The sequence below is a fragment of the Somniosus microcephalus genome, chromosome 1 (assembly GCF_052327205.1).
Source record: "Somniosus microcephalus isolate GS21.2 chromosome 1, FLI_Smic_1.0, whole genome shotgun sequence".
Lineage (NCBI taxonomy): Eukaryota > Metazoa > Chordata > Chondrichthyes > Squaliformes > Somniosidae > Somniosus > Somniosus microcephalus.
In genome coordinates this window covers 354,956,202-354,982,193 of record NC_140987.1, presented here as the reverse complement: position 1 = coordinate 354,982,193, position 25,992 = coordinate 354,956,202, and the positions used below count along the sequence as shown (strand labels likewise).

At 40.3% G+C, this 25,992-nt stretch overlaps 1 protein-coding gene across 4 annotated transcripts in view; it reads right to left on the bottom strand.

The window, feature by feature from the left end:
- LOC147124979 (fibronectin type-III domain-containing protein 3A-like) overlaps positions 1–25,992 on the bottom strand; it is a 175,398-nt gene that overhangs the window by 67,420 nt on the left and 81,986 nt on the right. For all 4 annotated transcript variants that reach the window (XM_085995568.1, XM_085995578.1, XM_085995587.1 and 1 more), the window contains 4 exons: positions 21,223–21,354; positions 8,997–9,072; positions 7,673–7,749; positions 1,658–1,895 (listed from right to left, as the gene is read on the bottom strand). In XM_085995568.1, the coding sequence (XP_085851694.1) occupies positions 1,658–1,895; positions 7,673–7,749; positions 8,997–9,072; positions 21,223–21,327 (496 nt within the window). In that variant the 5' untranslated portion in view covers positions 21,328–21,354. The remainder of the gene's footprint in view (positions 1–1,657; positions 1,896–7,672; positions 7,750–8,996; positions 9,073–21,222; positions 21,355–25,992) is intronic.

Genomic DNA, 25,992 nt, shown 5'->3' with positions numbered 1-25,992 from the left:
TGGTTCCAACATGGAGCACAACAACTAGAGCCTCCCCCTCCCTTTCCAGATTCTTTTCCAGCTGTTTTGAGATGTCCCTTATGTGGTGTATGTAACCTGTTCCACCTTAAGAGAACTACCTTAAGAGATGTACTACTTTCTCTTGGCTGCTGTATACTGTAATACCGGTGGTGACCACACCGGTATATAAACGTTGTGTAGTGATTTGCTGGGCAGTTCAGCCCTGACCTCCGAATAGTAAAGACCTGTTAAAGTTATTCTTGTTGTCTGTGTCCAGTGATTTATAATAAGCATAACTGGGACACACAGACTCAACACCTTACTCTGGCACCAGGTAGGCAACACACTCTTTGGGACTCTCAGTCTTGACTGCAAAGAATACCATCTACCCCCTAATTATAGAATCCGCTGTAACTACAATCTTTCTACTCTGGACCTTCTCCCCCTGGATAGCCTCCTTGCTCAGCATTCTGGCTGTCCTTCCCACAGTCTTTCTCCTTATACTCACAGGTATTGAGTACTTTGTACCTGTTGGACAGAAGTAGTGTCTGCTGGACCTTCTTCATTACCTCTCCTACGTTCCCCTAACCCAGCTGACTGACAGACACACTCTCCCCTTCCTGCACTTGTGCTTTCTTCGAGACTGTACTTTGCAGTAAACTATCCATTAATTCCTTCTCCTCCCTTATATGTCAGAGTGTCTCTAGCTTGAACTCCAGCTCAACGACTCTGAGCCGGAGTATCTCGAGGCAAAGACATTTCTTGAAAATGTGGCAGTCTGGGACAGTCTCACTGACCACAAACTCCCAAATATTACAATCCGGACACACTGCCATGTCTTAATTAATTAATTAATTCGTTAATTAATTCTCAGTTTCTTTCTTGAACCAATTGGTAATTTGGTCTAGGTTTATTAAATAGGTGGATTTAGCTTGAAAAATAAATTAGTAATTAGTGTGATTAATTACTTAGCTATTTATCAGTTATCAACATCTTTATATTCAGTTCGATTTGATCACTTAGCTCATTTTCCTGTGACTTGCACGAATATTAATTCGTTACTAAGTCAAGCTTAACACTAACCACTATTAAAGATATTAAACACACAAAGGAATGTCTAGATACTTACCTACATACTTCTCTTAATTTCCTCGGGTTGTGCCGTTCCTCTTTGCATTGATTATGACGTCACTTTTTCTATTTCTTCTGGTGCAATTATTTATTTATTTACTGTTGGCCCTCTGTTGAAAGCACATAGCACCTCCTTCCCCCTCTGCACAGAAATCCCGTTGCCACTCTGTTTAGCAAGCCACTCCATTTAGTAGATTCACACAGCTCTGTTAGCAGATATTCCTCTAATATATACCTTTTACCAGTCAACAGCCAGCCACAACAATTAACACCCACTCACAGCTGATTGACTATTAACTGCCACTGACTTGCAGTTTAAGTAAAGTTTTAAATAAGAAAAGTATGTTAAATTTCAGGTTGATAAACTACCTGTACTGTTTACTCACTCCATACCAATCTCACCAAATTCCCACTGCCACTCTATTTAGCAAGCCACTCAGTTAAGTAGATTCTCCCAGCTCTGTGCCTCACAGATTTGAACTTTAATAAGAAATTTGTTACTGCTATGTCTTGTGCGTGCACCTACCTTGATCTGCAAAAACGTGGGGTGGTGGAGGGTGCTGAGGAATGAACTGTGGAGGGATGTCCCCCGTTCCTGTTACTGGAGCATAAACTTGATGAGGGTGGGGTATCAAAGCAGGGTGATGGTGCATGTAGTGCGGCACATGAGGCGGAGGAGGATGCATAGAGGGATGATTACTAGGGTGGAATTCTGTTGAGTGTGGCAACACAACAACCCTGCGGACACCATTTTCTTCTATTACCTGTAAAACATAAATTGTTTTATCTTTTTAAAAGTGAACCAGAATTATAACGTACTTTTCTTTTTTGGGGATATATTTGTTGATAATTTGTAAAGTTGCGTTAATATATTATCCTAACTTGGGTAAAACCTTGAGTTTAAAATAAATTAGAAATAAAATATTCTGCATTGCCTCCTTATTCCTATTGTTCTCTGTATATTTCTCACTCCACCTGTCTTTTACTTATCTCACCTTTCACTTTGCCCATCTTTATGTATTCCCTACAGCCTCTTTTGCTATCCCACCCACTCCTTAAACAGCTTGTCCTCTCATATTTACTATACTTTCATTTCTAACTTGGGAGTTCTCAGGCCAATGCTCACTTTAATCCATTCTTCTATCCTGCTCTGATTGATCTACAGGAAAATGAGGCCTAATGTTAGAGAATGTTTTACCCTCATCATACTTGTACTGTTATCTCATCCCTTTCGCTATGTGGGAAATATCCTCATTACACCACTTTATTTATTTTGTTTCTTTTAGACAACACAGTGAGGTAAATAATACACCACAAACTGATGGCTTTCCATTTCACAAAATGTTCTTTTTTAGGTTTCTTTAATTAATGTGAAAATTACAATTCAGAATGAAAATGACGTTCCATTATTACCAATTTGCCCAATCACTGGAGCACCAACATTACCAGCACATTATTTGACAGCTCGTGCAGGGTTGATTAGCAAAGCTTAAAATTTGAACCTCCATTATGGCATGGTGCCACAGCACTGGTTCTGCAATATGTTATGCAATGGAAAGGCAAGGCGTGGGGGTCTGCATGTCGGAAGTTTTCTCTTTTTTTTAAAAATGTATTTTAACCAGTTAGTAACAGACGCGAAAGTACTTCAGCTTTAACAATTTGGTAGCGTATGAATTGAAGTTTTAGTAGCAGTAAAATGAGCAGATGGCAATTTCCCCACACAGTAGTAGATACTTATCAAGAATTACAACCGCAGTGGCATTAGCCACTTAAATGAACTTGCATAAGATGCAGCAGATTAGATTGGCTGAGGCAGAAGATTAAGCAACAGTGCAGATATGAGTACTTTTTTGGTCTTTCACAGGCACAATATACCATGCTGCAAGTCATGTGCCTGGCAGGTCTTGGAGACATTTTAAATCCAAATTTTTCATTTGTTGGATATTTGATTTGGCGCTCAAAAGGGTCAGAATATTTCCTACTCCCAACACATGGGAATTATGCACACTTAAGGAAACACCATATAGCAAGACTACATTACACTTTATTGAAGTCTGTCATTCCTGACAGTGCTCTGTTAAAAGGAATAAGAAAAAGTGTAGTACTTCTCGCCACCATCATAAACCCATATTGCCTCAACTGCCCTATAATCCTGTAGACAAAACTACATTCCGTACCATCATGCAGAAAAAATATCCCCCTTCTGCACATGTTGCTGATTTTACTGAGAATAGTCAAGTTTAAAGTAAATCAGTGGCTCTCACTTATATTTATATACCTTGGCTCTATTTTAAGAAATCAGAATAAATGGTGGGCCCATTTGCCCATTGTCATACTTATGTGACTAACTGAATATTAAAATCGTCCCACTCTCCAATCTCCTTCATGCTATCTCATCCAAAAGATAACCCTACCCTGCCACTCCACTCCCACATACACCATCTCCTTCATAGCCTTTCTGGCTGCCAACCCCGCCCACCTTCCCATCACTCCAAGCTCTCGCAAGATGTCTCCTCCAAAAAGGTCATCTGTGCTCCCGGGCTTCCTTATGGCTCCTGGCTGAAGCCGGGAGTGGACTCACTTCTGCATGGTGCAAGTGGGAATTCTACATATGGTGAAGAAAATATTGAGAGTTCAGTACTTCCTGTCTCCATCCTGTAACAAAGTCTCTGCTCTTGGAACAGACCAACATCTTTGGGTAGGAGCCTAGATCAGCAGCTAGCAGCAATCACAGAACGGATTGTTAACGACCATCTTCTAAAGTTCTCTCAAACTCCCAAAGAAGAGGGGAGTTGTGACCCACAGGTTGGGAACGACTGATCTAAATGGTTTAGTGGCTACGTTAGTAATATATTCTTTGTTTATTTGTTATCTTGCTGCAAACTATGCCAGGTAGATGTAATTTATTACTATATATTAATAATGGAGAGAAAAAAAAACTATTTTTTTTAGCATTAGTAGCTCCTATCACCAATATTCTTTTTGATGAAAACAAATTATATTTATATTGCAGCTTTCACGTCCTCAGGCTGCATCAACGTGCTTCACTTTTGAAGTGTAGTCACTGTTATTTTGCCATTCATTTATCGCTGCTGGGTTAAAATTCTGGAACTCCCTACCTAACAGCACAGTGAGAGTAACTTCTTCACATCGACTGCAGCGGTTGAAGAAGTCAGCCCACCACTACCTTCTCAAGGGCAACTAGGAATGGCCTTGCTAGTGATACCCACATTACAGAATGAATTTTTAAAAATGTGGCAGCCAATTTGCACACAGCAAAGTTGCACAAGCAATGAGATGAATGACCAATTAATCTGTTTTGATGGTGTTGGCTGACGGTGAATGTTGGTTAGGACACTGGGGCTGACCTTTGGAAAAAAAAGTGTCACATTCCTGGAGTGGGGCTTAAACTCATAACTCAGAGGCGAGACTGCTACCACAGAGGCAAACGGATACATGGGCAGAATTATCTCCCATCAATAGATGTACAAATATTACCTGAAGTCGTGCTGCACGTTACCAACACAATCAAAAAGTCCACATTGTATCACAAACCCCAAGACTAATGCTCCAGTGGTTTATTAAAAAGCAGTCATCTGAAACCAAAGATTGAGTAATATTCTCCATAAAACATGGCTGAGCAACTGGTGTCCACCGTCATGCAGGTAGTTTCATCACTGTCACCCTATATGAACCTGTACCAGCCATCCAAGGTACCAGAACAAAAAAAAAAGTGGAATGAGCATGCACGTACATTGCAACAGTTATTTTAAGTATATCTGTGACTTCTGTGAAGTCCTCCCCACAGTATATGTTGGTGGTGGAGGGGGTTATCACATTGGTTTTGGGATTAGGTCCTCAAGAACCACTTTAAATAGTGGTGCAATATAAATGCAATAAACATGCATGCTAACCTACAGAACTTAGAAAAACTGCTAACCAACATCACAAACTGATTATCCGGTCATTATAACATTGTTGTTTGTGGGACATTGCTGTGTGCAATGCGGCTGCCGCGTTTCCTACATTACAATAGTGACTATACTTCAAACGTGTTCAACTGGCTTTGGGATGTCCTGAGGTCGTGAAAAGCCCTATATAAACGCAAGTATTTCTTTCTTTCACTGAAACTGCTTCAAACAGTGAGTAGCAGGCTCCGTCTCGGATTGGTGCAAAGATGCAAATGAGGCAGCAACAAGAGCTCAATCCCACAAAATAATTTTGTTTATTATTTTCTGCTTGGATTAAAATCCAAAATGAAGTTTCACACGGAGAACTGATGGTTCAATGCAGGTTTACCCTCACTATAAAGATGGGAGGCTGAAATCGACAGTTTAAACACCCCCCCCACACACACACACACATATACAAATAGCACAAACAGGAACTAGAAAAGCTAATTTTCTGTGGGTAAAGTGGAGGTTGCCAACTAGAAGTATAAAAGATTATATGGGAGGACCCAAGTCAGACAACACCCTTGACCTCTAGGCTTAACAAGTTCTAACCATGTTCCCATGACAACCGAGTAGCCTTTGTTTCCACAGGCTGGCTCTCCAGTTGTGTTTCCTGGGTAAACAAAGTGTGAATAAGTAGTACAGCTGTATATACAACTCCGAACTCAAAAAAATGGGTACGGATCAGTTTTCATTGAATGAAATCTGTCTATAAACTGGCACTGTTACCATCCAAACTTCCTTTACAACCAGGGCAAGGTGCAGGTGAAGTTACCGTTTCCTTTGGAATCTTCAATAAGACAATTAAAGCTAACTTTGAAAGCTTCAAGCATGAACAACAGAGTTTGAAAGCAATCCTGGCATGTCCAAGCCAGCCTGATATATGGTATACTTGAGTAAAGGGAAACAGGCTTCCTTTAGACATGGAGGTTTCACCCCAGATCTAAAATGATTCAGTTCAGGATCGCACAGCTCTCTGCCCAATCAGTGACTCAAAGCTATTACCATCCCCCAGTGAAATAAGGCATCTGACAGTTCCAGACTGAGACCTCACCTCATTAGGCAAATCATTGAGAAATGTTGGGAAAGACTAAGCCTTTGCTTTACAGATTGTTGCCAAAATTCTGAGTGGTCTGCTCATCTCAGACCAGTGAAGTGCAGAAATTGCTGCTTGCTGGGGTAGAGAAAGGGTACTACCAGTTCAGGAAAACTCAGGATTTCAAATCCATTACTTTGTAGTTTCCTCTGGAACACACACTCAACATCTTCGCCTGGATAAATCTCCCCTTCTAAAAAGTTTCCTCAAAACCACCCATAATCTAGGCTGACACTCCAGTGCAGCACTGAGGGAGTGCTACACAGTCAGAGGTGTCGTCTTTCAAATGAGACGTTAAACCGAGTCCCCGTCTGCTCTCCCAGGTGGACACAAGATTCCATGGCACTATTTTGAAGAGCAGGTGCGTTATCCCCAGTGTCCTGGCCAATATTTATCACTCAATCAACATCACTAAAAAACAGATTATCTGGTCATTATCGCATTGCTATTTGTGGGAGCTTGCTGTGCGCAAATTGACTAGTGTGTTTCCTACATTACAACAGGGACTACACTTCAAAAAGTACTTCATTGGTTGTAAAGCACTTTTGAATGTCTGGTGGTCGTGAAAGGCGCTATACAAGTGCAAGGCTTTCTTTCTGTTTACAACAGTGCCTTCAATCACCTCCTCAACTCTTCTCCTGTAACTAATCAGTGTCAGCCTTTTCACCCCTGAAGGGCATGTCACTACATTAAAGGCACCATATAAATACAAGCTGTTATGTTACTGTTAAAATATTTATAAAGAATGGCTGTTGCACTCTCTTTAGAATTAGTTGAACTCTTGGAATCATCATTTTGGTTCCACAATATTGTGTGCAATACTGGCTAAATATAAAGAGGAAAGATTACTTTGAAAGTAACCATCTCTACAGTTAAGTACTTTCCACTTCAAATATTCCATATTACTGAAATACATTTTTTATTCATTTACAGAAAAATCAATAGCTAGGAGATCTCCTCTGTGAAACACAGAATCTGTTCACGCTAGAAAAACCCCCCAGACTATGGTGGTCTAAACCAAGGAGGTTCCCATGGAATATATCCACTACTTACAATTAACTTGAATATACTTGCTCTATTTATATTGTAATGATGGTTGATATCACTTTCGACCTATTCTTTTTATTTTGAAAGGCTCCATTTTTCAATTCAAAGTTGCTCTCTAACTAAAGCCTTCTGCAAGTGTTAAACATGCACACCATGGAACACATTAATGGTTAAGGGATTTACTGAAAGTACTTATTCCAATAGTTCTCCTGCCCTTTCAACATCCACATTTTAAAATATGAAAAACACATTACATTCCCCAGAGCAAGACCATATCCAATCATGACAAGCAAGTTAAAGTACCCATATAAGTCACTGAACCTTGCAAAGCTGGTCACGTTTCTACTTTTATCCTTTAACTAAAATCCTGCTTGTGTATGCAGAGAGCTTGAATTGGCAGTTGCTATTAGATATCTTGCACTAAAATGCAAGAAAAGTACAGTACCTGTGAGACATAACCAGGAGGCACATAAATTGGAGGCATTGAGCCATTTGGTGACATCATGGGAACATGAGCAGGACCTAGAAAATAATAAAAATTGAAACAATAAAGATCTTTTTTTTATAAACAATCCAACACTCCACATGTGGCAATTCAGACTTACTGCATATTAGATTATATTTAATAAGGTTTCCTTATCTGTGCACAAAAGTGCATTTGTAGATGCTAGGTGAGGCTAACATCAGGCTCAGCTGTGATGTCCTCCCCCCACCCCCCAAAAGTCACCAAATAGTCTACCAATTCACTGTCTAGGCTCAAAGACAAATGGTCAATTGTGCAAGGTACCACAGCCTTCAGCAGAGAAAAAGAAATAAATAAAAAATGAGGACATTTAAAAAAAGTCAAGTGCCAGCATGTTTGTAATTTTCCACTGACATCTCGGTTGTTGATTCACCAAATGGTTGTTCCTCATCGTGTTTCATATGCAGGACCCTGGATTGGCAGGAACAATAGTTGCTCCTTTCAGGTCCTTGAGTCTTTGAACTCCGCATTTACAAAATTATGATACCCTCCAACCACCGAGGGAGAATGCTCTCCATTGCAGGAAGTCTGATGGCGATTTGAGGTGATGGAACAGGACCAAGTTCATTTCAATTGATTCTTGCTGAAGAGATTCTTCACAAAACACTGTGCAGGAAGGTCTGAGGAAAAAAGTAGACTTCATCTGCAGCAGCTTGTCCAGAAATACTGCACAGCCAATTTGATTGTGTATCCTCTGATGAATAACTGAAGATAATGATTGATTGCTTTACTGGTATGATGTCCAGTGCCACTTTAATACTGTCGCCACCCACTCCTTATTGACGCACCAGAAATTAAATAGTAGCAAGGTCAGAACAGAAATTAAAATCTATACCTATAATAAAATAAAAGGCATCCATAATTTTGCCAAAAAGCACAAAAATTAAAATTTTGCTGACATCAGAAAAGTTTTATTTTCAGAATGATAAATGAATACTGTAAATACCATCACTTATCTACACTGCACTCTAAACTCATTTTAATCAAGTGATTATATTTTCACACTGTTTCAGGCATGTAGCCAAACATCCACTGCTTGAGACTGTAGATTACAAGTTCTTTCAAAGGGGCTCATATCATAACATTGGCGAAGGGGATAGGGTTTAACAATATTGCTACTGACAGAAAACAAGTTTACTTTCAAAAGCAAAAATAACTTTCTATCAGGTTCCTCATTGTTCTTGAATATAGAAGCTTTATTTACCACACAGTACTTTTTTGTTGTATGTGGTCACTATATACTTACCTTGAATACACTGAATGTGACCATCTTCTGTTCTGATTGTGAATGTTTCCCCAGGATTAACTTGCACCAGTATAACCTGAAAATGCAGAGTTTAAACAGGACAGTATTACAGCACTATTTTAAAAATACAAATAGATGCAAATTTCTATCTTTGCACTCTGTATATTTACCCACTGACATCTTTATATTATGCACATTTAACATCAATGTTAACATACAAAGTAACTTCAAAGTTTTCATATTCTAATCACAAAAAAAACCACTTCTTAGAAGTTACATTTTCCTTTTTATTGCAATTGTTCTGTTTGCAATAAATTGATATTAATCATATTCATAGAATACAGTGTGTATGGCGTTGTATACACAATATACTGTGGTAGTAAGTGGCTTGTAGATGGCCCTGTTGACTGATTCTAAGAAGTATGTCACATTTGCCTGCTGTCAGCCTGGTAGGTTATCTGATTGGGTGGAATAGATGTCCGGTTTACAATCCAAATTTGGAAGTGCTGTCAACAGTTCAACATGTCACTCAGCGGGGCAAGAACAGATACCAGATTTCCAAGTATTTCTCCTGGTTTAGGTTCATAGAGAAATAATTTCTCAGATTGGGTTATTTTCCCCATTGTGCCACAATACATGCTTCCACACTGAGTGCTGGAGGGGGAAGGGTCGATCTGCCACTTCTTCATCGAGTTGTACTAACTAACAGCAGTTAAAAGGAAACCCTGGGGTCGTGGAGGGGTGGGGGCAAATGGGTTCACTATAGGGAGGCTCAGGTGTTGTTGTGCAGGATCCAATTTAGTTACATGCTCGATGTCTTGCAGAGGATTTTGGAGCGATCAAAGACTCATTTTTCATAGTAGAACAGTTTGACGTGCACACATTTTTTGATCAAGGGCAAGACACATATAGCAGAGGTAAATATATTTAACTGAGATTCTAGGATAACAAGTATTCTAAAGACAAACAGGACTGGAGAAAAGTGGAGAGAATATGAAATTAAATAGGGAAACTGAAATATAGCAAAAAGAGAGAAAACACACAGAAACAAAGGGCAAGAAAAATTCTGAAAGAAACAAGAGATTGTGTGTGGGGGCAGAAAGATGAAGAATATTTTTTCTTTATCCCCCATTTATCCTTCTCATCTCCTTGTGCCATGCACCTTTTGCAGTCAAAAGGAAGACCAGGCATGCCGTCATCTCAAGCGAGTTTCAAAATTAAATTCTGCACATTTTATTTTCCAACCACAAACATATGGGTATAGGAACGTAGCCATATCATCAACTATAGGAAGATGAAATAGGATAAACTGCTTACAAATTTCTAATAGAAAATAATACAGGTTATTTTTAAACTGACAGCAAAAGTCAAGCTCCCTCCTCCCTATCCATCCCAAATGTCAGGTTAATAATTACTTACGGCTAATTTTTGTAGTACCAATTTAAAATGTTGGCGTGGCAAAGAAAAGCTAAAACAAAATTATGCTTCCCCCTAAAAACAAGCACAATAATCACTGAAGCAATCCAAGTTATATGAAGCATTTTGTATTTGTTGCCAGAGTTACTCCTTGTTCTGACTAGATGTTCTTTGATATAAAACACGTTACTGAATGTAGTGCAATTCATGGCGGCTTGCGGTGACATTCTGTATTTAACTTTGTCCCAAACCGGATAAACATCCTTCTAACATTCTCACAATGCACTATGGACTCCAATTCAGTGGTGTGTTAAAGGAATGATTACCTAAAGCAACACACTATAAAATAATGCAATATTGTATTATTTTGAGCAAATTTATTTTGTTTAAAAAACATGATTAGGTTACACATACAGCGAATATATTGAATTACTGGTTGGATAATGCCTGATCACACCTGGAGGATCTGATGCTCTATATTTTCAAGTGTTAACATTTAGTGATTCAAAACTAAATCCTTCAACTATTTAATTTCAAATTCAGAATACTATCATTGCAACCAATACCCAGCAAACAGAATTTTTTTTGCCAGTGTCTGGACTGTGTCGGCTCTACAACTGAACAACATCCTTTCAAACACCCCCAGGGTCAAACCAATCCTTGGACATCCACATCATATGGAAATGAGAAGCTTTCTAATGAATCTGTATTTTTCCAAGTTAACTTCAAGAAATTCAGTTTAAGGAAACAGGCAAAGGCGATCATACTCTGCAGTGCTCAGATTTTAATGTCATTTGTTCCAAAACATCCATCCAGTGCAGCTTTAGTGCTTGAAGAACTGAACGTACAATTTGTCAAAAACTACTGCCCCTAGTTTAAAATTACATTAGGGCCAGTCAGTATTGTGTGTCTGCAACAAACTGGTAATATAAATAACATGCGACTTAAATGCTATTAAATATATCCAGTATTTGGTCAAGATTTAAGGTTAACACGACTGCTTTTATGGTTTCAAGTCCTGCAGAAAGAGTCTGCCGGAAGGTTCATAAGTCAGTGTAGCAGATGATCAAGTTATACACCTATTTCTCTTTAAACCTTTCATGCCGTGCAGAAAATGAAAAATACTATTTACATTCAAACAGCCAAACACCAACTTCATCATGCTTCCACAGCAAGTGTTTTTTGAAGGATGCGAAGCATGTTCTTTTATGAAGATTAAAAGCAAAATATTCAGCGATGCTTGAGGAAGCAGCAAACAATGATACTGTTGGTAACTCCTTCTCCACAGATCACCTATCAAAATTAATCCAGCTGAAATGCATTTCCAGCCATTGTCAACTAGGTCAATAGAAAAAACCCTGCAGAATCAACATAGATCAGTAGCTACACACGTGCTAGACTTTATTATTTTGTACCTCACTGAATACATTTGGGACGCAAGAGAATTCAATTTCAAAATGCAGTGGATACCTCTCATTTTCTCCACGACAATAAAAAGTAGGTTAGCAGAACACAAAATCTCAGCCAACCATAAACACATCATACTGAGCCTTAGCACTTTAGGGTATCTCTTTCCCCCTTCAACCCTACAATGAAGTCTTTTACCATTTAGAATCAGAATGTTAATATTCATTCATCATTTATATCTTGAAATTGGTTAATATCCTAGTCACAATGTTTGTTGAATTAATCACATACAGGGAAGGGTTAAAACAGGAATAGAAATCGTCTACACATCTAGCCTCCATTCTGGTGTTTTTGATTAACAGTTTATCCAATTAAATTTTTGAGCAGCAGATTAAAATCAACAATCCAGTAGACCAGCACAGTTAGAAAGCACCTGAATCAAAGCACGATTGTACTCTTTGCATCAGAACTTCATCTGCAGCAGTATCTTACCGATAGGCAACAAATTTAAGTATTATTTAAGCAAAGCCATATTCACAAAGAAAAAATGCACATTTTTTGATCTTGTATGTTATCAAAAATGTTAGGATTAAATAGCATGGTGTCTATTTGCACCAGGTATGTATATTGATTTGCAATGTTCATTGAATTCAACAGGGCCACAAAGTTGGCAGAAAGGTCTCCTGAATTAAAGTCCAGAAACGAAGCAGACATAAAATAATCCAGTCCAACTGAGACAATCCCTACTTCTGTTGATCATCAATTTTATCATGTACAAGTAAATCATCCACCAGGTCCTAGGTACTGTTACATATGACAAGAGGTGTGAGGTCCCAAGAGTTCACTCTCAGTCACCTGAAACATGACCACTGTACTGCACTGCACAATTCCATGCACTACTTTTATGCACGGTCTAGGTAAACTAGTGCCTCAGTAGTGGAAAGTATTAACTACTACTTTTTCTTTCTTAGAAGAGGTCCAGTACTAACTGATACTGTAGTCTTTACCTTGGTAAAAGTATACATCAAGAATTCTGACTGTTTTCCTGTATTCCTAGAGTGGTGAGGACCAGGCCCCACTAAAACAGCTTTGAAGGACATCAATACAGAATCTAGATCCAACACATACCAAGCTAGTTTGACCCTACAACCCCACCCCTTTGTAATGCACAAAGGCATTGGCTCAAACAGATCTTTATGTAATGCACAGATCTGGACTTCTTGAGCAGCACTCAATTTTTCCAGTACTGTTGGGCCAGAAGCTACCAGCTCTCCTGATGTTTCCCTGTGGCAATTCCTGGAGTGGATACAATCATGGATGTTGAGCTGCCATTACTGTGCAGGATCCTAAATAGATGGAGCAGAAAGACAAGCACTGGTATCATTGAGTGTTTGCTAGTCACTATGTTATATAGTATTTAGAGCCTCCAGTCTTCAACATAGTTGAAGAAAAATGACCTCAAACATCTTTTTCTGAAATTTCAGAACTTGAATTTTAATAAAAATTTGTGTAAAAGGGTCCACTGATGGTCTGATGGACAAATGCACCTCATGATACGGCACTCATCATAAAGACTAGCGAGGTCCGAAGTCAGCACCAAGTTAGCCGATCTCAGCCTGGATTGCAGTGCAGGCAGTGTAACTGCCACGATTATCCAGTTTTGGGAAGTAAAAATACATTTGCCAGGGCTCTCTAGCTGCTGCTCACTGATTCCTGCTTAAAATGCATGCAAGGCTTAGTTCTGGTGGCTTCCACTCGCTGTTCAGACTTACATAGGAAGAATAGCCAAAATGGATAAGGAGGCTAGACTGTGTCATCTTCAGGGAAGTACAGGTAAGGGGAAGCTAACTCACAAAATAGAAAAAATGGCTTACAAATTAACTGGAAGTTAATCAAGCACAAGTAAAAGGAGAGTATTCAGCCTGCCAAAAGCAAGGATCATGACTTCTCTTGTGGAGACATTTTTGCAAAATGTGGGAATACATCAAACAATTAACATATTGACATCAGTTCCAAAGATCTCTAAAGGGATAACATCCAAGTGACTTTATCAGATGTTAATCTGAGCTTGCACATGTTGTATGGGAAGAATGTTGCAATAACTAACTGCTTATTAATTCATTCTCTGTTGAAATATGACTCAATTATCACAGTTCTCATTACCACTACAGTGATTATTCTTTTTGATTCTAAAAAGCAATTGTGTGTCAGAATAGACTGATAAACTGGTTAAATGAATATCCAGTTCATTTTACTTTATTTACATCAATTCTTTTTTTACAAGTTTATATTAAGTAGCAAGGGCAACTTAGTAGGGAGTTATTTGAGGCCTCATTAGAACTCATTTGCAGACAGTACCAAATTGAGGCCTGGCAGCCAGGAGTGTCATGTTACTTGCAAAGAAATATACAAGTTACATTTAAATACAAGTCAGACCCTGCTATATTAAAAATACCTGTATTTAAAACTGGTATTTACAGCTACCTTTCAATATTTTCAGGCTCAAGGCAGTGTTGATCTTATGTTTAGATTACAATATTTGTACTACTTATAATGTACTAAAATCTTTTGTTTAAAAAAACTAGCATCAACTAATAAAGCTACATATAAACTGTGAAACAGTTTAGAGCCACTCGTAATGTTTACAATACTTAGCGCAAGGTGGCAGTGCATCGGGTAAAATTGCAAAATTATAAAGATCACTATCAATTTACTAGATCAGTACCAGATGACACTGATTAGCTGACTGCCTCTTGCCTTCTTCAATTGGAGAGATCTTTAAACAAGAAACATTTAACTGTAACACTAATCATCACTGGACATGAACACTGAAAGCTTTGACCACAGATCCTTCCCTAATTGAGTAAAACTTAATCCTTCATGGCCTGAATTTCCCCAAGACTGTCTCTGCACTCATACTACAAGTTAAAATTCCACAACATAATGCCATTAACCATCTGATAAAGGTATTTATATCTAACCTCAGAAGTGATTCTTTTCAACCCAAGTCAAGAAATAGAGCTCTGCTTTATGGATGTGGTTAAATCAATTATCGTACAATTCCCCAAACTGGCCTCAAATTCACAAACACTGGCAACTCCCACCCCTTTCACTCCAGATCCAGACTGGTTCATCAGATTACCATAACAACTTCTAGCCTCCCTCCCAACAAAATTGTCATTTCTTCCACTTCTCAAGTGAGTGATACCCCAGGCATTGCATACTTGGACCATAAGTTGTGTTTTCTCCAAGCATCTCACATTCTAGTATTAAAGTTCACATTAATGAAAAACATAAAATCTGTATTACCCACAAAAAAATTGTTTTTGGACTGAGTATTGACAAAAAGAACATTCTCAGACTACAATTAACATATTACACAATTAATTTACAGAAAGACCAGACTGTAATGTAGGGCTGTGCTACCCTAAAATGTTTCACAACCATGCAATGCTTCGAAGTTCCATTACAGTTCTTCCCTTAATCCTTAGACTGAATATTGGTGTGCAAGTACATTTGGTCTAACACTTTCAAACGTTTCATCAGCTACTCCTCTTCCACCTCCAACTAGTTTTACCCATCCCAGACCATCTCCCTTGGCCTCTTGTTTCTTCCATACATCTTTTTCTCACTTTCCTCAGAGTTTGGGGTGCTTTTGCAATCACCACTACCCTGTGCCATCATAAAACAAACTTTTCCAAAGTTTTTCCCTTTGAATGAAAAATTGTACACTAATTTCTTTGACAAAACCCATTATCTGTCAGCAAGATAAACAAATTAGTCATTCTTAAATGTCCATCTTAATTCTGGTCAGATTTAGTACTATCTCTGGCCCACATCTCTCAGGGATTCTTCTGCTTTATTGGACAGTTCACATGGGAAAGCCAAGAAACTAAAGTTATTTGACAGCCACTTGACTAGATCATCAATGTCCTCCGCTGTGACTCTGCATGCGAGTCAGTCTGCCCTTCACCTACATATTCTAGCTTTAGCTATACTCCTGAAATACATCTTCGATTCTTTTACCTCTTTGATCCCAGCTTGTTTGTTGGTTTGAGATTTCTTTCAGAATTTTTTTTGATCCATTTTTTTTTCAAAAAAACGTTTTTATTTCTTCTCGTCCATCTCTGATCTTCCATTAATTAGTCTGCCACCTCCACATAACCCGCCCGCAATCTCAGCAGAATCTGTGGAGTGTGGATTCCCAAAGTAGGTTTTCATTCCAGATCTTTCTGTTGGAGCTCTTGAAACATACTTGCCCCAGTTTTGTTTCAATAATATTGTAAAATACTGTATACGTCAGTTGTTTTTAATTGCTGGTATGAAGACATTGATTTGGATACTAATGGATTCTAATCACTTGCACACCTTCCATTCTCATCTATGTCAAACCAGAAGTTTAATTGCAAGCATTTTAACTGAAATTTCTAGTTAATCAGTAGTTTAGCTTGAGGATACACGTTTCCATTATTTCTATTCAATTAACATACTTGGTTATAATTCACTGACATACTTTAAAAATTATTATAACCATCCAGAAAACCCAACTATGCAAAACCATTGTCAAAGTCGCTTAAATGTGATTCAGAATCCCGACTCCAATACTAAGTCATGATGTCTGCTACTTCAGTTATGATGATTCTGGTGCATTCCATTCATTTTTTCGTGTGCCTGTGCGAAGGCCCACTTCCACAGGCAAGCCTGTACTCCATGAGCCAAAACATGACCCTATTCACAATAGAGATAGCGAGCTGCAGGGTGAACAGTGAACCCTTTTACCCAGTGAGGTACACACAGGAAATAACACGATCATCACTGTATGTTCCTGATCTCACCAACTGATGGAAAATTAGCACTGACATACTGTACATCTCGGGCTACAAACAATGAATCAACAGGATTTCAAATTACGATGTAAAATTAAACAGAAGAAAAAGAACAGCATTAGGCAGATGAATTACAGTGCTTCACTTAACTTATGCTTCAAAATAATAAAACATCTCAAAGTCCTTGTGGTTTGCTGTAACAGCACAACATAAATCAGTTCCCATAATACAAAGTTATAAAAGACATTTGTCTCCACCTGCTAGGCAGTACAGCGAGAAGGGGACACTAAAGAACCTAGGCTACAAGCCTGTATCATATGCATCTCTACCCTTTGAATCCAAGCAGGTCATAGGAAGATCAAAAGGTAGCTTTCAAAATTAGCCAAAACTGTCAATTAAAGCCTGGTTCAAAGGAATCAGTGCAATCTCCCAAAAACTGTCTCAGGACTGTTTCAAAACTAAGGCAATTTTTGAGCCACTTGCTTGCAGGACCCTTGCTGGGACAGGCCAAAAACAGATAAATAGTTGTTGGTCTAGTGATCATTAATATTTCCTTGATGAACTTTGTCTAGGTGGATCACTTAATGATTGTTAAATGCAGAGGTGATTCAGCCACCTTTGATGTGGCATTGGCACAAGACAGATAATGGGTACACATTGAAAGACTGCTTATAGCAGCAGCAATCACATTTTGAAATTCCATATAAAACCAGAAAAATATTGTATCTTTTTCCAGTTGTACAGGACATCATTGATCGGTCAGTCATATACTTCAGGGAAGCTAAATAACTCTCCTAAGCTAGATACAACTAAGATATCAACATTGGAACTAGCATTTTTGTCCACAGCAATGCTTATGAAAGTAACACCAGTAGTAGAGCTGCCACTGAAACTACATGGACAAAAGCAGCCATTTGTCTGAGAGAACTGTGATAGCCAGTGTCACATACGCAAGGAGCTTCCAAGAAAAACCTGATCATCAATGCCTTGGAGTCCTCCATATTTGCAGGATCATGATTGACACAGATGAAGCATTTGTCCCTCAGGTTCTAGTGCATGCCAACTTTAGCCTGGACACATGCCTTCAGGGCCATAATAAGAACAAGCCAAGGAAACTATTTTTCTTGTCCTTCTCCAATGACAGGAAAGCTCCAATGCAGATTAAGCTTGTTATAGATAAGAGAGTTGTCATTGAAGACATGTCCAAACGATTCTTCTTCAGGATTCAAATTTCCAGGTACGCAACAGAAGGGCTTCCTGCAGCGTACATGCAAGATCAAGTTGCGAGGTCCATTTGTAACAAAAAGGGAAGCTGATTGAAAGGAGTGAGGGCTCTGGCCTGCATTGCCCAAAAGGGGAAAGTCAGCCTCATACTGGCCACCTTTTTTGTTGATGCTTACTTCCAGATAACCCTGCAAGCCATTGCCTTAGCAAGGGGATATTGATAGATTAAGTGAATAGGCAAAACTGTGGCAAATGGATTTCAATGTAAGCAAATGTGAGGTCATCCACTTTAGACCTAAAAAGGATAGAACAGGCTACTTTCTAAAATGGTAAAAAGCTAAGAAACAGTGGATGTTCAAAGAGACTTGGGGGGTTCAGGTACATAGATCATTAAAATGTCATGAACAGGTACAGAAAATAATCAAAAAGGCTAATGGAATGTTGGCCTTTATTTCTAGAGGACTAGAGTACAAGGGGGCAGAGGTTATGCTGCAGCTGTACAAAACCCTGGTTAGATCACACCTGGAGTACTGTGAGCAGTTCTGGGTACCACACCTTAGGAAGGATATATTGGCCTTGGAGGGAGTGCAGTGTAGGTTTACCAGAATGATACCCACATTCAAGGGAAGTTGCGATGAGAGATTACACAAATTAGGGTTGTATTCCCTAGAATTTAGAAGGTTAAGGGGTGATCTGATCGAAGTTTTCAAGATATTAAGGAAACAAATAGGGTAGATAGAAACTATTTCCGCTGGTGGGGGATTCTAGGACTAGGGGGTAGTGTCAAAAAATTAGAGCTAGACCTTTCAGGAGTGAAATTAGGAAACACTTCTACACGCAAAGGGTGGTAGAAATTTGGAAAACTCTTCCGCAAACAGCAATTGATGCTAGATCTATTGCTAATTTTAAAATCGGAGCTTGATAGCTTTTTGTTGACCATAGGTATTAAGGGATATGGGCCAAAGGCAGGTATATGGAGTTAGAACACAGATCAGCCATGATCTCATCGAATGGCAGAAGCAGCTCGCAGGGCTTAATGGCCTACTCCTCTTCCTAGAAGTAGGGTAAGTGTAGATGGACAATCAGAGGAAAGCTTACTGGTGCTCTGCACTGGAATGCTACTGATAATTACAAACACAAAGTTATCAGAACCCTTCAATTGAATTATAGCTTTTAATTCTCTCCAATGGATCTGTCATTCTCTATAAATTTTTAGTTCAAACACACTACAGGTGCACTATTCCCTTATCCGAAACCCTTGAGACCAGATGTTTTTCGGAATTTGGAATTTTTCAGATTTCAGAATGGTATTCAGAATCAGTATGTAACACCCTAGCAGGGGTCTGAACAGCACCCCGTAAGCAAACACATTAATATTTCTGCAGCGAACCTTATGAATATTCACACTGAGTGGGATAAAAGAGACTATAAATAGTATTACAGGTTTTGTACAGTAATAATTTGGTAAATTAAATAGTGGGATAAATATAGACCATAAATACTCTAGTTATGCTCCACGAAAAAACTTTCGGTTTTCAGAGGTTTTCGGAAGTGCAGATAAGGGATAGAAACATAGATGATAGGAGCAGGAGTAGGCCATTCGGCCCTTCGAGCCTGCTCCGCCATTCAATGAGATCATGGCTGATCATCCAAATTCAGTACCCTGTCCCTGCCTTCTCCCCATATCCCTTGATCCCTTTAGCCTCAAGAAATATATCCAATTCTTTCTTGAATATATTTAATGAACTGGCCTCCGCCGCCCTCTGTGGCAGAGAATTCCACAGGTTCACCACTCTCTGGGTGAAGAAATTCCTCCTCATTTCAGTCCTAGATGGCTTACCCCTTATCCTTAGACTATGACCCCTGGTTCTGGACTCCCCGGCCATCAGAAACATCCTTCCTGCATCTAGTCTGTCCAGACATGACAGAATTTTATAGGTATCGATGAGATCCCCTCTCAATCTTCTAAACTCCAGTGAGTATAAGCCCAATCGACACAATCTCTCCTCATACGTCATTCCTGCCATCCCAGGTATCAGCCTGGTGAATCTTCGCTGCACTCCCTCCATGGCAAGAACGTCCTTCCTCAGGTAAGGTGACCAAAACTGCACACAATACTCAAGGTGCGGTCTCACCAAGACCCTGTACAACTGTAGCAAGACATCCTTGTTCCTGTACTCGAACCCTCTTGCTACGAAAGCCAACATACCATTTGCCTTCTTAACCGCTTGCTGCACCTGCATGCTTACCTTCAGCGACTGGTGCACAATAACACCCAGGTCTCTTTGCACTTCCCCTTCTCCCAATCTATTGTCATTCAAATAATAATCTGCCTTCCTGTTTTTGCCACCAAAGTGGACAACCTCACATTTATCCACATTATCGTGCATTTGCCATGTTTCTGCCCAATCACCCAACCTGTCCAAATCGTACTGGAGTTTCATGACATCCTCCTCACAGCTTACTATACTATAACACGCATCACTGGATTTAATGGACTACAATTTACTGCACATCTATAATGTACAGATAGATCAGAAATTAGTCAACAACTCTTAAAATGTTTACGAAACCAAGCTGACAAACTTCGCATTTTTATTAATTGAATTACATTTTCTCCACACTATTTGCTCTAGATTTTTTGGCTTCTGTATTTTAGATTGCTCTCATAGCTAAGTTCAAATTCACCATGTCATTGAGAATGTCTTCACTCGTCTTCATACCTAGGTAAGTTTTTGGTACTGAACCAAGGATATTTTGCTATCATAACAAACTGAACCACCTTTCTGCTTTAGCTATTGGAAATTAACTTGCATCTCCACAAGATTCTCCGCTCATCTCCAAAACAAGAGAGCGTCACATCCAACCTTGTTTTAAATTTAAAATATTAAGAAAATTTACAAAATAAACAATGAACAAACAAATGAATAAGATGCATGCATATATTTGAAATATACGGCTTAGGTGTTTCTCTCAAACCTGCAATCGTTGTATTGGATTTAGGCTGCAAAAGTAAAACTGGCTTTTAAAGTTATCTCTTGTGTCTGAATTGAAGCAACTGCCATCAAGCTAAAAAAAAAACTTCATATTTGTCACAACTATTCGGACAGACATTTTGATGCAAGAGAAACAGGAAATATTTAGGCAGAGGGAAAACAGGTTATGTAAAGGAGGGTTTGAAAATCTGGCATCCAATTAGGAATGGCCATCCTTGAAGCATCAGTCAAAGGTCTACCGCAGTTTCATTATTCTGGAATAAACTTTGTTGGTTTCTGCATTATATTTAGATGAATTGATGCTTTCAAGTTCTAAAATGAATGATCCCAATGTATGGCCTTTAGTTTAGCACTCACCTGTTGTCCGCTGTCCCCATTGACTATATGAGGTAGAAGTGGAACTTCATTCATTAGAGCTGTTTCCAGCGGAGGCTGTTCGGCCATTATCACCGGAATGTTCATTCATTGACAGCAATACTTTTCCTCTCCCTGTCAACGAAACACAATGAATTGATAAATTATTTGTACAAGTAGCAGTCGCAGTAGTAAAAGTTTTGACTCTGTGCATCTTTTCCAAAGTAACAATTGTTCTGTCACAGTTTTGTCACTATTGTATACAAGTTTCACGATCTCAATCAATAAGCAGAAGTTGGGGTTATTACAGTGTCAACTTGCTTTCCACAGCCACAAGATAGATATAGATGAATGTGAGAAGTCACACAACACCAGGTTATAGTCCAACAGCTTTATTTGAGATCACAAGCTTTCAAAGTGCTGCTCCTTTGTCAGGTGAAGTGAAGAGATGCATATAGGCACGGCATACATAGTCAGAGAACACTGCCAGATGATTACAGGTAATCTTTCTAACTACCCTTTATCACACCTCGGCAGAGAGATAATCACAGCAATCAAAGGTATGAAAGATGTCCAAACAGGTCAGTCAGGAAAACATTACATCAAAGAACAATGAGGTGGGGTCAAATGTTGCAGATGCTGGGGTCTGTATGAAAAACAAATTAAAAAATTTTTTTTTTTGCTGGCAATCACAGCAGGTCCGGCTGCATCTGTGTAGAGAGAACAAGCCAACGACGACTCGAGTCTGGATGACTCTACGTCAGGTGGGGTTACATGTAGTGTGACATGGACCCAAGATCCCGGTTAGGCCATCCTCATGAGTGCGGAACTTGGCTATCAGTTTCTGCTCGACGATTTTGTGTTGTCGTGTGTCTCGAAGGCCGCCTTGGAGAATGCTTACCCGAAGATCGGAGGCTGAATGTCCTTGACTGCTGAAGTGTTCCCCAACTGGGAGGGAACACTCCTGCCTGGCGATTGTTGTGCGGTGTCCGTTCATCCGTTGTCGCAGTGACTTCATGGTCTCGCCGATGTACCATGCTCCGGGGCATCCTTTCCTGCAACGTATGAGGTAGACAACGTTGGCCGAGTCACATGAGTATGTACCATGTACCTGGTGGGTGGTGTCCTCACGTGTGATGATGGTATCTGTGTTGATGATCTGGCATGTCTTGCAGAGGCTGCCGTGGCAGGGTTGTGTGGTGTCGTGGTCGCTGTTCTCCTGAAAGCTGGGTAATTTGCTGCGAACGATGGTCTGTTGACGTTAGGCGGCTGTTTGAAGGAGAGTAGTGGAGGCGTGGGGATGGCTTTAGCGAGGTGTTCGTCATCATCGGTGACATGTTGAAGGCTGCGAAGAACATGGCGTAGTTTCTCCGCTCCGGGGAAGTACTGGACGACGAAGGGTACTCTGTTGGTTGTGTCCCGTGTTTGTCTTCTGAGGAGGTCTATGCGATTTTTCGCTGTGGCCCGTCGGAACTGTTGATCGACAAGTCGAGCGTCATATCCCATTCTTACGAGGGCGTCTTTCAGCGTCTGTAGGTGTCTATCGCGTTCCTCCTCGTCTGAGCAGATCCTGTGTGTTCGCAGGGCTTGTCCATAGGGGATGGCTTCTTTAACGTGGTTAAGGTGGAAGCTGGAGAAGTGGAGCATCGTGAGGTTGTCCGTGGGCTTGCGGTAGAGTGAAGTGCTGAGGTGTCCGTCTTTGATGGAGATTCGTGTGTCCAAGAATGAAACCAATTCTGAGGAGTAGTCCATGGTGAGTTTGATGGTGGAATGGAACTTGATGTTATCGTGTAGTCTTTTCAGTGATCCTTCGCTGTGGGTCCATAGGAAGAAAATGTCGTCTATGTATCTGGTGTATAGCGTTGGTTGGAGGTCCTGTGCAGTGAAGAAGTCTTGCTTGAACTTGTGCATGAAGATGTTGGCGTATTGGGGTGCGAATTTGGTCCCCATGGCTGTTCCGTGTGTTTGGGTAAAGAACTGGTTGTCGACGGTGAAGACATTGTGGTCAAGGATGAAGCGGATGAGTTGTAGGATGGCGTCTGGAGATTGGCTGTTGTTGGTGTTGCGTATTGAGGCTGTCACAGCGATGCCGTCATCGTGGGGGATACAAGTTCCATCCCACCATCAAACTTACCATGGACTACTCCTCAGAATCGGTTTCATTCTTTGACACGAATCTCCATCAAAGACGGACACCTCAGCACTTCACTCTACCGCAAGCCCACGGACAACCTCACGATGCTCCACTTCTCCAGCTTCCACGTTAAAGAAGCCATCCCCTATGGACAAGCCCTGCGAATACACAGGATCTGCTCAGACGAGGAGGAACGCGCTGGACACCTACAAACGTTGAAAGACGCCCTCGTAAGAACGGGATATGACGCTCGACTCGTCAATCGACAGTTCCGACGGGCCACAGCGAAAAATCGCATAGACCTCCTCAGAAGACAAACACGGGACACAACCAACAGAGTACCCTTCGTCGTCCAGTACTTCCCCGGAGCGGAGAAACTATGCCATGTTCTTCGCAGCCTTCAACATGTCATCGATGACGACGAACACCTCGCTAAGGCCATCCCCACACCTCCACTACTCGCCTTCAAACAGCCGCCTAACCTCAAACAGACCATCGTTCGCAGCAAATTACCCAGCTTTCAGGAGAACTGCGACCACGACACCACACAACCCAGCCACAGCAACCTCTGCAAGACATGCCAGATCATCAACACAGATACCATCATCACACGTGAGGACACCACCCACCAGGTACATGGTACATACTCATGTGACTGGGCCAACGTTGTCTACCTCATACCTTGCAGGAAAGGATGGCCCGGAGCATGGTACATCGGCGAGACCATGCAGACACTGCGACAACGGATGAACGGACACCGCGCAACAATCGTCAGGCAGGAGTGTTCCCTCCCAGTCGGGGAACACTTCAGCAGTCAAGGACATTCAGCCTCCGATCTTCGGGTAAGCATTCTCCAAGGCGGCCTTCGAGAGACACAACGCAAAATCGTCGAGCAGAAACTGATAGCCAAGTTCCGCACTCATGAGGACGGACTCAACCGGGATCTTGGGTTCATGTCACGCTACATGTAACCCCACCTGATGTAGAGTCATCCAGACTCGAGTCGTCGTTGGCTTGTTCTCTCTCTACACAGATGAGGCCGGACCTGCTGTGATTTCCAGCAAAAAAAAATTTTTTTTTTTTTTTTTTTCCATACAGACCCCAGCATCTGCAACATTTGACCCCTTGTGACCCCACCTCATTGTTCTTTGATGTAATGTTTTCCTGACTGACCTGTTAGGACGCCTTTCATACCTTTGATTGCTGTGATTATCTCTCTGCCGAGGTGTGACAAAGGGCAGTTAGAAAGATTACCTGTAATCATCTGGCAGTGTTCTCTGACTATATATGCTGTGCCTATATGCATCTCTTCACTTCACCTGATGAAGGAGCAGCGCTCCGAAAGCTTGTGATCTCAAATAAAGCTGTTGGACTATAACCTGGTGTTGTGTGGCTTCTCACATTTGTCCACCCCAGTCCAACACCGGCATCTCCACGATATAGATGAAGGCGGCCATTCAACCTATCTTAGCTCATCCATCTTGAAAGACCTGACATTGCCCCTTTCACGGAATGCAAATGTATCTCAGATGATTTCAGGCTTTTGCCTCCAGGACACCACTTGAAGTCCACTCTAGGTGTTGATTATTCGGTGTGAAGAACTTCCTGACGTTAATCCTAAATTTACCTTTTACAAATTTGCAGCTCGTCTTACTCTTGTGGCTTAGTTTGTAGTGGTGTTCTGGATTTACCTTTGCCAAACCACTTACTAAACATTACAGCTCTATAAGATTACCTCACAACTATCTCCTTTTAAGGCTGGTAGAACAAGAGAAAATTAGACCTTTCTTCCGAACTCAGTTCTCTGATGCTAGGGACCAGTCCAGTGGCTTTTCTCTGAATCACCTCCAGGGCTTGAATATCAGAGATCATAGCTTGGCTCAATACTGTAAGTGTAGTCTGGTCAGAGCACAACATTTTAAAGACGACTTCCTTGTAGTTGCATTCTGTTTGGTTATTAAAAACTGTTGCAAAACGGCAAAGGTTAATCTGAAAAGAATTCTTAAATCCAGTTAATAATGGCAACTGGGGGTTGGAACACACATCAGACCACTAGCTGCCAAATGCAACTTGTTGGACTAAGGAGAAATAAAACAGGATAAAGGAATCCCAACTCTGCGTACTCAATTTTCTCTTTCAATTTCTCCTTTAACTGAAATTAGGAACTAAACCAATTTCACATTATCTTTCATCCTGTTTTCAACCCCAACTCAATCAACACAACATTGTAAGACATTAAGAGGTAAAGAAAAGCAAATAATATTTAACCAACTCTCCCAGCTTAGCACAAATCTGCAGGAGCCTCACTGAGCAAAAAGTGGTGCACAATTTTTAATGGTCAGAAATATATTAAAAAGTTATTAGTGCCACCTCCCTCTATATCTTGTACACTTATGATACTGGAAAATATTCAGATAATTCTGCATAAACACCCTGCTCCCCAAAAGTAATTAAGCAAGACTCCAGAATATTCCTTCATCCTTACATCAGTCTTGATGTTGTTCTCCACAGGCGACTTTCATCCCTAACCCCAGCAGTCTTTTTCCTCATGTTTATCAGGAGAGAGCTAAAAGAGCTCAACAGAATTTACACTTTGTTGATCAGTGACAAATGAAGTTCCATATAGACAAATGCAATGC